Source organism: Phlebotomus argentipes, unplaced genomic scaffold, assembly GCF_947086385.1.
Source record: "Phlebotomus argentipes unplaced genomic scaffold, Phlebotomus argentipes genome assembly contig_5, whole genome shotgun sequence".
NCBI classification, from domain to species: Eukaryota; Metazoa; Arthropoda; class Insecta; order Diptera; family Psychodidae; genus Phlebotomus; species Phlebotomus argentipes.
Genome location: NW_026776165.1, coordinates 7315014 through 7327657, shown reverse-complemented (window position 1 = coordinate 7327657; position 12644 = coordinate 7315014). Strand labels below are relative to the sequence as shown.

At 45.2% G+C, this 12644-nt stretch overlaps 2 protein-coding genes across 2 annotated transcripts in view; both read right to left on the bottom strand.

The window, feature by feature from the left end:
- The window catches only part of LOC132255552 (transcription factor AP-2-alpha), a 43139-nt gene extending 40398 nt beyond the window's left edge, over positions 1-2741 (bottom strand). The window contains exon 1 of the mRNA XM_059751636.1: positions 2703-2741. Within this exon, the coding sequence (XP_059607619.1) occupies positions 2703-2741 (39 nt within the window). The remainder of the gene's footprint in view (positions 1-2702) is intronic.
- A 4825-nt stretch (positions 2742-7566) lies between these two features.
- Positions 7567-11934, bottom strand: LOC132255915 (uncharacterized). Its single transcript, XM_059752087.1, has one exon. It carries the CDS (start codon positions 11932-11934, stop codon positions 7567-7569), a length of 4368 nt encoding a protein of 1455 aa, XP_059608070.1.
- Positions 11935-12644: the final 710 nt, after the last annotated feature.

Below are 12644 nucleotides of genomic sequence, written 5' to 3'. Positions count from 1 at the left end.
GAATTACAGGGTTAATATTCAAATTTAAATTATAACTTTTGAGATCCATACGCTACATGAAATAGGACTTCCCCCATTCTATCGGGCGAAAAAAAGGGAAAACTCACGCAGACTCTTGTTCTTCTCCTCCGCAAATACACATTTTGCCATATTTTTGGGGTGGAAAAAGCCAAGACGAAAGTCCTTTAATCGATATTTAGATGGGAAAATTCACTTTACATCGCTACGTTTGACAATTTCAAAACAATTTACTCTTGCAGCCATGCGTTATCGAGAGAAATTGCATGTGAGCAATTTCATCGGCAACCCCTTTGTGCCATTTTGCCGACATGTGCGGGCAAGTGTGCTGGATTTTCCGTGAAAACTGCGTGCATGCAGAAAGAGAAATTGCTAATTGTTGGAAGATGACAAGAGATGGAAGAAAATTGTCTCTCCGCAGGCTTTTGGCACGCGGTGCCGCGCCAAGAGTGGCCAAATGGAGGACAATTGTGCATGGTAAACTGCCACGTCCTGTCTTCCGGCAAGTCTTGCAAATCCCAGCACTAATCTCTTCAAGGATTGAGGGTATTTTTGCGCAAGATCGGCAATATTATTAATTGCTGTTGAGAGACACTTAACACGGTAAGAAATCGTTCGAAAAGATAGATTTCATAGGTTTCTTCTGTTCAAACATCAGAATGGTCTTTTAAAGCTGCAGAGTTGAAACCATAATTTCAAAATTATTTACTGATAAATAAATCAATCATAAAAATTGCATGACTTCAAAAAACGCGACGTGAAAATAATATTAAATACATTTTAAATAAAGCATTGATATGGAAAGCAACCTAACACAATTTTGCGGCGTGAAAAAAGCAAAGTTCCCCTTGTCTTAACAACAAAACTGTGAGTTAACAACAGTTCTTATAGTCTTATCACGATTTTTGAACTATAAATATCGTTGTTATAATCAATACAATATCAAACAGTGCTTGAATTTCCCTCTGAAAAATAAACAGTAAATAGAACAGAATGAATAAGTTTTTTGCCAAAACTCTCTTCATTTGGACACTCTTCTTAGTTTTGATGTTCTTCAAAGAAAGTGTTGTTAGTTGACTTCTAACTTATTTTCCAGGTGCGGCATGTTGTGGTTATCCATTTTCTTTGTTGGAAAATAATGATTTATAAATAAATTATGATGAAAAGTCAAATTGTGAATTTGCAACGGAAACTGTTTCGAAAAATTATAATGAAACTATAGAATCATTGGATCACTTTAAATTAGAAATCTTCCTTTTTACTGTGAAAAGAGCAGATTTGGACTGTTTAAGTGCAGGCGCGCTTGAATAACTGACTTCTATGAACTGCAATCAGCCCATCTTGAATGGCCTCTACAAGATGCGTTTGACTGCCCATCGCTATCCATCAATTCTAATGCTCCCCGACTAATGCCTTGGCGGCCAATTATGTCCATTAATCGCTGTTTACACCATGTCTCCGGCCTGTACTGTTGGGCGCGATGATTGAAGGCCTCGTGCAAGTGCCGCCTCGCGTCCCGAGAGGAGTGACGAAGTCACTGGATCGCCCATTAGTTATTGAGTCACCATCGTGTGTGCACAAATGCACAAGAAGTCTCGAAAGTCAATGGGGATGCCGCTGAAACGCCAGCCCCGCCGCAGGAGACTCGGCCGCGGACCGACGGGAAGTCTATTAACCACGCGTGCCGACCCCCATCGGGGAATACCTATGTCTTTATTATCATGACTTGGTAATTTATTCCCTTTGTTGCCCATCGCGCTCAGCATTTGCCCAGGCGTCTTTTGCACTTCTTCTTAATTCAATTTGCGAGTGTGTGCGAGCACCTCGCCGAACCATGTTTCTAATTGATTCCTCTGTCGGCCGTGGGGATTTCGGGGCGCTTTGTTGAGGGTGGCAAAACCACAAAGTGTCACAGAACAAACATCCCTCACATGCCACAAAATTGCACTGGCTAAACCTCGTCTATTTGCTCAGGGGACGCGCGTGTTGGTGTTTGTCTGTGCGTGAGTTTATTGAAAGTCACACTGGGCGAAAGAGTTCCTCTGACTGTCGGCTAAACAAATTGGATCCATCGCCATAGAGAAAGGGGAGAAATTACACCCGCACATGTTTCTCTCTCGGTTTGGAAAATTAAACTTCCACCCCTTCTCACTGTGCCTGGCTCGGTGATGAGGGCGAATTGCGAACCTGTCGGACAAATCAAGCGACTAATATATCAAAGAGACGAAGAAAAGAATCTTCCTGGGAGGAAAACCGCACAGAAAGGAAATCCCACACTTTGATTTAGAATGCAAGTGACAAGCGTCTTAATAGCACGCACAGCCGCAATTTAAATTAATACCGGAAACACTGGGATGACGCAGGGATGATTGTCGGATTAATAAGGACTACGTGACAATTTACAACTGAACTCCTGCAGTCACTTCGCCACTTTGCGTCGCGCTGATCAATTTGTCGTGCATTTCCAATTAGGGAAAATCACCAGTGAAAAGGGATTTATCACGCTATTTTGTACACCAACACGACTTCGTCTCTGGCGGTCTATTAGATCAGCGCACTCACGATAACTCACTGTGTCCGAGAGGAGGAAGTTTCAGAGGATATTGGATGAAGTTTATCAAATTTTTGACTCGGTGGGGGATGAAATTCAATTGGGAAGCTGAGCGTTTGCTGGGTGTATTTACCTGCCAAGCGTTTGCGTCGAGTGTTGCCAGGAAGGACATGTTGAAGTTGTTTGGGTAATCCAGACTGCTGGCGATGCTGACTTCCGGATCGCAGCAAGGAAGAACTTCGTCACACCGCGGTCAAATGGCGATTTTCGCGCGAGGAAACTTTCACAAACACGCGAAATTATGCCCCAAATTAATCACTATGCGCGGGGGTGGAAGTGTGCTGGAGTCTTTTGTACAGTGGATGAAAATAAATGCAATTTTTCCGTGGGCGGACGATTAAAGAGTGTATAATGGGCCGAATGTGTGTCTGTATGGTGAAAAATAAATACTATATAGTGTGTGGCTCATATTATATTTTCCCCATCTAGTCGAGAGTTTGGTGGAACTTACGCGCTAAAGGTTTCAATACGACTGCAACGATTTTCAGCCCTCGGCTATTAGATACCCGGGGGTGTATGCTCGCTTCTGCTACTGCCATCCCGCACACACAGAACCTCTCCCACCGTGTACATAGTACGTGTGCTTATGTACTGTGAATATGGCGAGGCCCCACTCACTGCAGACTCACGTTCGTCTCTCGCAGCCGCCAGAGGGGTCCAAACACACGGCTCCATCTTGCTCTCCCGCCTTCGCCAGCGACAGAGACGACACCACATCCCTCGACCCCACCCCAGGTCGCACAACAAAGGAGAGACGCCCCGGAGGAGGAAGCTCCCGAGCGCCAAGAGTCACATTAATGACGCTCCGAGCGAAGCTCTCCAGAGCTTTCAGCACGTTAAGAAGTGCGGCGCATAATTCATTTCCCAAGCGCGACGGATTTCACCTTCAACCCCCAACCACGTCGCGATGCTTCCCAGCAAAACTCAATGCCACGAGTAATGCCCCTGTGATCCACATTATGCTGCTGAAGCTTAGGCTTAATGAGACCTTTTGCGAAGAGATTAGCGATTGGATGAACTTAAAATTTGAGCAGATTCGTGGGTATTGATTCGATATTTGTGCAATAAATGCGATGAATCCTGTTAAAAAGGAAGTTATAAAATATTACGCCTTTAGCACATCTGTTGAAATTTACCAATTTGTCTTTTCCACGCCATTTTTAGCTGGAAATGTATTAAATTTTAATACTATATTTGCCTCAGACACTACTTGATGTCATTAAGAAAAATGATTGACTGAAATACATAATTTATAAGATTTTTCACGTAGTAGCAAATCTGCCTCACAATTTCAATTTATTTAATTCATTTCAAAATATTTCTATTCTTCGCCTACGAAGTGAAGAATTTACAGATTTCCTATTCAATTGGGCTTAATTCATAGACTCTTTCATTGTTCTTCTTATGATTTCTTAACATTCACAAGTAGCTCATCTCCATTTCTAATCAAATTCAGCATAGAGATGGAAAGCTCCAGCGGGAATATTCAATTAGAACCCGAAAGGCCTTATTGGATTGTTTTTGCAGAAGATGCCGAGTGAATTGGTGGGAATTTTTTGTTGATTTTGCGATTGAATGTAATTTTGGCGTGCGGTTGTTGGTTTAAGGGGTGGGCATATTTAATAAATCCATGGTGAAATCGTATGCACCCTGTGAAGTCTCCCCCGGACATTTCGGGGTGTATTGTGCGGCCTCAACCCTCTGTGCGCTCGGGATGGATCAGAATTGCCCGGAGGCGGGCTCTTCCTCCACTGTACATGTTCATCCTCGGCGCTCGGCATTTACGTGCCACCGCACGGAGGGCGGAGGGTGGCGGAGATACAGAGGGATGGATCTAAGCGCGCACCATGTACTAAATGCAGAGTTATGTTGCGTTGCCCGGAGCTGCGCGTTTGGTCCCTGTTACACACATTTATTATAACGCAGAGGAGGAAATAGTATTCTATCTGCACATAATGTTCCACAGCAATATAATAACTCTCTTGTTCTCCTTTTTGCCAAAACGGCGCAGTGGAACGGTGAAGGGACGAAGGGATGGCGAAGGGATACATGATGCAATAATGCTGAGCTCCTCTCACTCCCCTCGCAGAGAGGCCCAACCATTCCAAGATGAAATGTGTGTGTGCGCGTGAGGAATCGATGCGAGGGAAAATGCTATGCGAAGAGAGCGAAAGATAAGAAATTTCATTTGGAATTCATGAGAAATTCAACAGAAATAACAACAATGAACCCATCATTTACATTTTTTCCCAATCTTTTTTTTGTGGTGCTTCAAACCACCCTCATCGCCCAACTCTATGTGAATTTCTGATTTATTCAATCTGGGAAAATTCGGAAAACGGTGATTTTCTCTCTTTTCCATTTCGCATTTTTTTTCTTAACCCACAGCCATTCTTATTATTCTCCTCTTTCTCTGTATGACTGAGGGAATATTTTTTCCTTTGCGATTGGCGAAAAAGGATGAGATTCACGGAATTTGGCATTTCAATCAACAAACACCCAAAGCGATGTCTGTTGTAACGGAAATGGCGCATCTGTTGGCAAATAAAATTCAGTGAGAAAATTCATACAATGGTTTGTAGAGTTTTCTCAATTTTTCAGTGAAATCTGGGCATTGAAATACACGAACATAATTGTAATTGTGTGAGTGTTTCAATAATTACAAAGCAAATAATAGCATAATTTTTTAATATTGCTAAAAATAGCTGTGCTTTGGCTGAGATATTAATCATAATTTCATAGTTCACCTTTTTTAGAGCAATAGAAGCTTTTTTGGCATTTTGAATAACAATTAATCAAACTCAAATTATTAATTGACTTGTTTTGAGGTCAGAATTAGAGAATAAATCAATTTTTCATATTTACAGTGAATATTTATTATGTTAAACACTTCATATTATAACATTTCTTGTGTTTTACTTTGTGTTTTTCCAAATTATCATCGTAATTTTAAGGTATTTTCACAAAAAAAAACGTTCTGTGTCACATTTCTCTCTAAAATTGAACTTTTCCACCTGCTTTTCACTCTCTCCTCCTTTCGTATTTCCCCGAAGTCTTTTTTTGCACTCGAGAAACTTCTTCATTTCAGTGATTCACGCATAAATCACTGGTTGAGACGAAAAATATTTTCCCTCTTCAAAATCAAATGGTAATCACTTTCGCACCCTTGTTGTTTCCAATTGAAAAACCCCACTTTAAAATTCAATGATCTCTCGAGTGCCTCGGCAGACTTTTCTGAGGGTGGATTTGTCATCAAATTGCAGCCAAGCATTGCATCAAAGTCACATTGAGACGCGCGCTCTTTTATTTGATGTTATTAACATGACATTTACATTAATTGCTCGTCGCGGTGAAATTGTCAATCATGCTCGTTCGCACACTCTAAACTATCTCCTTTTTTCCCCGAGCTTGATGATGGGCAAATTATGTAAATTAAAATTTGCAATTAATTCTCATGGGTGTTGATTGCGCCCCGAAACATCACATGTGTTCAAATAAACGCACACGAATGTTCCGGGCGCAGTTAAAACAGCCATTTATGCATATGAGATTGGTCAAAGAGCACACGCTTTGTGACGAGAGAGAAAAAACAACTCCCCAAGCGGACATATGACAAAAATTGTGGGTTTGCAGTTAATTGTGCAGCGGGGAGGAGGTCTTTTTTCCAGTCATTGAGTGGCAACGCAAGTAAAAAGGGAGTTAATAATGATTTTACGGGGTGTTTTCGAGTGGTTTTACTCCTCGTCTTCGAATGAGTTCTTTTTGCCCACAAAAATTCCCGGTTTCGCTGCGGTGAGGGTGAAGTCGATGCCTTCCAGGGAATGTATGCAAGCGTGTAATTTTCAATTTAGTCTCGGTCACACTCGATTTCCGGTGCAGTGGCGACTTTCACCCTCTGCCAAAGGGGGCGGAAAGTCGCCTGGCAGCGCTCCGGCAGGTAAATTGATAAGTGCCAGAGCGCATTCTTGAGATGTCTATCGCCGCGAACGTGCTAAACGTGCCGCGCGGGGATCACAAGGGGGTCAGCACTTGACCCATCACCTCACGAAACAAGCACGCGTACAACGCGAGACCGGCAATTTCTTGCAGGCCCACGAAAAAAGCCCGCGCCGCAAGAGAGACGCGAATAATGATCCACGAAGGAGGAACGGAGAAAAAATCTTATGCTAACATTTCAGAGAGTCTAATAATTGCACTTTCAGTGCTCATCTCACCGTCTTCTCGGGGGTGGATTTGTGGAGGCAACAAGCGAAAGATGCCTCGCAAATGGACAAAGTTGAGGAGAGAAGTTGTGTATAGTTGAAAACTCACTAGAATGCAATCAGTGAGTTTGAATATTTGCCAAGAGGAATATAATATGGGCTGAAACATGTACAAAACTTCCCCCATAACTTATTGCAATCTAATCTAGGTTTTGTATTCTTAAGAACATTTGTCACTCTAAAAACTAGTCATTTGTAGGTCAAAAAAATTCCCTGTTATATAAAAATTCAATAAAAATCTTTATTGCGCTTATTCTAATTGGATGGGCACCAACCTGCAATTAGTCACTTATTAGCCTATGTGGCTCGGAGGGCAAAAATTTTTCTCCCCCTCTGGTGGCACAGCTTGGCTGACGGCGGAGATGAAATGATGAGCGGCGGAGGTGAAAAAAAGAGACTCTTGCACTTCACTTAAACTAATTATATTGAAAATTTTTCACACTTCAGAGGCAAATGTTGCGGTTTTTGTAAATTAATATTTCAATATTGGCAGCAGCAGAAATCGCGATGTGGGATTGTTGGACTGTCTGTTTAAGAGTGAAGAAAGTAGAAATTACACAGGAGGCAATGATTTAAATTTTTGGTGCCCGAGCGGGGGGACTTGATAAGGAACTTGTTTGGTCTTATCTCTATGGCGTGAAAGCGCATTCGACGATATTTCTGCACTGAAATGCGTCAACATCCTGGGGGGGGGGGGGCCGATGATGAGGGCGGGAGTCCCTCGATGGGCAATTTGGACAGCCTCTGAACTGCCCTTTTGTCTTTACCCCTTGCTGTCCTGATCGTGACGACTCTGCATCGTCCATCTCTGCCCGGATGAAGCTCCTCGATGATGCCCATTGGCCATTGATGTGTGGCCATTGAATCGTCGCCGATGAGAACGATATCGCCAATCTTCAAATTGTCCGCTTCCTGCGTCCATTTGACTCTCTTCTGGAGAAGATGGAGATATTCTTTCCTCCAACGATGGGCGAAGTGCTGCAGAATCTTCTGGCAAAGTTGCCATCTGGAGAGGCGATTTGGCGCAACATCTGTGAGCGTCTGATCCGGGAGCGCGTTCAGTGGGCGTCCCACTAAAAAGTGACCAGGAGTCAATGCGAACATCTCATTTGGATCCTCGGAGAGTGGCGTGATTGGTCTGCTATTGAGGATGGCTTCGATCTGTGCTACGATGGTGTTCAACTCCTCAAATGTGAGAATAGTCTGTCCAACTTCTCTGGCTAAGTGATGTTTGAGGGACTTGATCGCCGCCTCATAAAGTCCGCCATGATGAGGAGATCTTGGTGGCGCGAAGTGCCAATTGATGCCCTTGGGGGCTGCCTCTGAAACGACGTCTGGCGATGACTGGATGTCTCGCAGAAACTTTGCCAACTCTGCGCTGGCTCCGCGAAAATTGGTGGCATTATCGCAGAAGATGTCGCTTGGAGCAGCTCTCCTGGCCGCGAATCTCCGCAGCGCAGCGACGAAGCCCTCGGATGAGAGACTGCCGACAACTTCCAGGTGAATGGCTTTCGTCGTGAAGCAGACCAAGGCGCAAATGTACGTCTTATATGATGTACCTCCTCTCTTGTAGCTAGGACGCGTGAGGACTGGGCCGCAGAAATCGATGCCACACACTTTGAATGGAGCCACGTGATCTGTCCTACTCGTGGGAAGATCTCCCATTCTCTGCTCCTGTCGGATCGGCTTGGTTTTCCAGCACACAACACATGAGCGAGCGACGTTTCTGGTCAGATTTCTTCCTCCCAGCGGCCAATATTTCTGACGCAGAGTGGCCAGAAGCAGTTGTGGTCCCGCGTGCATGTTGTTCTTGTGTGTGTGGGTGGCGATGATCGTGGCGAGGCGACACTTGGGCAGAAGAATTGGATGGCGGGCATCGTAGTTTGCAGGCGATTGAGCCAGTCGGCCACCCACTCTGATGATTCCCTCTCCATCAATGAAGGGAGTCAAGTGGCGCACATGGGCGAACCTCCTGCTGGTCCACATGGTGCCATCGGCAATGGCTGATCTCACTTCTGCCAAGTGTTGAGCTTGTGCAAAAGATACTAATTTGTGCTCTGATTTTAGGAGTTCTTGGGATGTAATGGGACCTCTAATGCGACTAGGCGAACCTGTCAGGACTCTTAGCACGTATGCTAGGATTCTTTGTATCCGCAGATAACTGCTGGATCTTTCAAGGATGGTATCAAGGATGTGACTTTCTGGGACCTGATTGATAATGGCAGTCGACGAAGCAATGAGCGTGACACTATACGGGTCTTGAGGCCAGTTTTCGGCCTTACCCAACAAAAACTCTGGGCCCGTCCACCATATAGATGAACTTTTCAATTCTGTGGGCAACATACCACGCGATACAACGTCCGCAGGATTTGAGGCTCCCGGTACGTGCTGCCATTTCGAAACGTCCGTCAGTCTGAGAATCTCAGCGATTCTATGCGCGGTGAAAACGTCAAATTTAATACGGTTTGATCTGATTTGCCCCAAAACAATCGTCGAGTCTGTCCACAAGAAATATTCCGTGACTGAGAGAGCATTTCTGATCTTGTGGGCCAACTGAGAGCCTAGAGCTGCGGCACACAATTCCAATTTGGGGATGGTGATCGACGATGTGGGAGCAATGCGCGACTTTGCCATCAGAATCTGAGACTGGCGACCATGGATATCATCCTCTGTGACCACATAAGCCACGGCACCGTATGCAACTGAGCTGCTGTCGCAGAAGACATGCAACTCGGTGGACTTGGGAGACGTCAAAGTCGACATTGGGCGCTGAACTTTGATCTCCTGAAGGGTTGGAAGACCTTCGGCTAATTGTTTCCATTGGGAACTGATATGTTCCGGAAGCGGATCATCCCAATCCAACTTTTCCTCTTTCCAAAGGGCCTGCATGATCAATTTTCCGATAACAATCACTGGAGAGACGAAACCAAGAGGATCATAAAGTGACGCAATTGCCGCGAGGACTTCTCGCTTTGAATTGACGTCAATGAAATCTCGAGTGAGCTGGAAGACGAAAACATCATCCTGAGGGTGCCAAAGCATGCCTAGAGCCTTGGATTGTTCAGGAAAGATGCTGCGCACCTGTGAGGGCTCTACTTCCTCTGTGATTTCTGGACTGCTGACACACCATTTGGCGAGCGTCATGCCAGCGGAACTCAACAATTCTTTCAACTGCCGTTGAGTTTCAAGTGCATCGGAAATGGATGGGCATGATGCGAGACAATCGTCCACATAAAAATTCTCCTTCAGTGCCTTAGCAGCGAGTGGAAATTTTATCTCTTCTCTATCCGCCAGATCGATGAGGACTCTTGTCGCGAGATAAGGCGATGAACTTACACCGAAGCAAACTCCTCTTGCCCTATAATGACGAATGGGTTCCGAATCTCGGAATCGCCACACAATGCGATGGGAGTCTTTGTGGGAGGGATGAATTAGCACCTGAGGATACATCTTCTGGATATCACAACAGAATGCAAAAGGGTGTTCTCGGAATCTGAGGAGAATTGCGACGATGTCGGGCTGAACTGTCGGGCCCACCATGGCAACATAATTCAGGCTGAGGCCTGTTTGGGATTTTGAACTGGCATTCATGACGATGCGAACTTTAACTCCTGAGGAGGACTTCTTAGCAACAGCGTGATGAGGCATATAGTAAGAAGTGGAAGTGATCTCATCTGGGGGAACCTCCTCAAAGAATCGCAAGTCGAAATTCTCCTGCATCGCAGCGTGATATTGGCTTTTTATCTCTGGGTTGGCGGACAAACGACGCTCGAGACTGAGAAATTGTCTGGTGGCATTTGGCAAATTGTTATGAAGACGCACTAAACTGGGGCGAAAGGGGATCTTCACAACATATCTTCCAGTGTCATCGCGGACAGTGGACTCTTGGAAGCAGTTCTCCACGATCTCATGATCAAGTGTTTTAGGATGGGCAGTGGAAACTTCTTCTATTTCCCAAAACTTCCGGACCGATGAGTCGATGGAGGCCAGCGTCGTCCCAACATACGCGACCTGGTCTGATTGTCGCGTCTGTGACGAGCTAGCATGGGCGCCAGAAACAACCCATCCAAAGCAGCTCTCTTTGAGAATTGGCAAGCCTTTGCCCAATCTCATTATCTGTCTGGTGAATATCTCGTTATAGAATTCGTTGCTTATCAGCAAATCAATGGGCTGAGACACATGCCATGTTGGGTCGGCAAGGGAGATCTCTGAGGGAATGGCGATCTGATCCACCCGTACCTTCCAATTAGGCAACTTTTGTTCCAACACTGCGGGAACAATTTGGCATGTCATCGAAAAATGGACATCTTGATTGTCAACTGCCTGCACACAACATTCAGCCTGGAATTTGGACTTGGCTCCACCTCCAACCACCCTCCCAATGTACACATCGGACAGAGATTTGGGCAGCCGAAGTCTTTGGAATAGGGGCTGTGAAATCAGATTGACTTGAGCTCCGGAATCCAGCAAAGCTCTGCACAGCTGCGGAACACCGAACTTATCCAAGACTCGTACCACAACCGTCTCTAGAAATACCTTCACAGCAGGGCGAGAGGCAGTGGAAGAGCCGACGATGGCTGTGGAGTCAGACTGTGAAGTGTCTGTGGGCCTATCATTCGATTGGGTCTGCTGCTGAGCAGGAGTGGATTGTGAGGACTCAGACTGAAAGGCTTCGTGCAAAAGTGTGTTGTGGTGTTTGGAGTATTTCCGGCAAGTGAAAAAGGTACAATCCTTCGTCAAATGTGTCTCGGTGATACATTTTCGGCACAGTTTGTTGTTCCTGACAAGTTCCAGACGTTCTATGGAGGGCATGGCAATGAACTTGTGACACTTGAACAACTTGTGGCCTTCTTTTTTGCATCCAGGACAAGGAGATTGTGCAGTGGCAGAGAGAACTGTGGCTTTTTGTGGCTTGAGATTCTTATTGCTGGTTGGGCCAGCTGGAGTGGACTTGGTGGCCTGAGATGAGGATTTGGCCGGGTAAGAATTATACTGTGCGATGGACTTTAGTCTCTCTCTCAGAAACTGCAAGAATTGGACCATCGTTGGTGATTGACTCTTAACCTCGCGAGACCACAGAACTTGGGTTTCATGGTCGAGCTTCTCCAAAAGCAAATAAATGACCCACGGATCTCTTTCCTTGACATCAAGTGCGTCGAGGGAATTTAAAACTGAATTGGCGGTGGCAAAAGATCCGTAAGAGCATCAACTGAGGGAGTGGAAATTGCTGGCATCGTGCAAAAGCGCGCAATGTGATGATGAACAACAGACTGCTGATCGTCATATTGTCCCACTAATGTGTCCCACGCAACAGAATAATTGGCATCTGTGATGGCCAAACTATCAATCAACTTCTTCGCATTTCCCTTGACTGAGGAGACCAAATATTGCATACGTTGCACATCAGTGAGGCGAGGGTTAAGATGAACAATGCTGGTGAACATGTCTTTAAAGTGATGCCAGACAGTGTAATCACCGGAAAATTCTGGGACCGTTAACACGGGGAGCTTCAAATGGGATTGATTTCTGACGTCGTGTGATTCTGGCCGTGGACTGTGGGCCACTACATTGGTCAGCCTATCGAAAAAGTTCTGATTGCGCACCTCTGCTTGTGCTTGATGGGTAATGAGCATGGCAAGAGCTTTTTCTAAATTAGCAATTGACGAATCACCAGAAATTTGAGCTGATGGCTGATGATTAGAGCCAGAAGGGCCAGGGATGGGCAAAGGATCATCATTATCATCCTTCCGGTC

What these genes read in the sequence shown, in the direction of transcription:
- LOC132255915 (XM_059752087.1), bottom strand. Translation starts at nt 11,934, where the DNA reads ATGGTCCAATTCTTGCAGTTTCTGAGAGAGAGACTAAAGTCCATCGCA.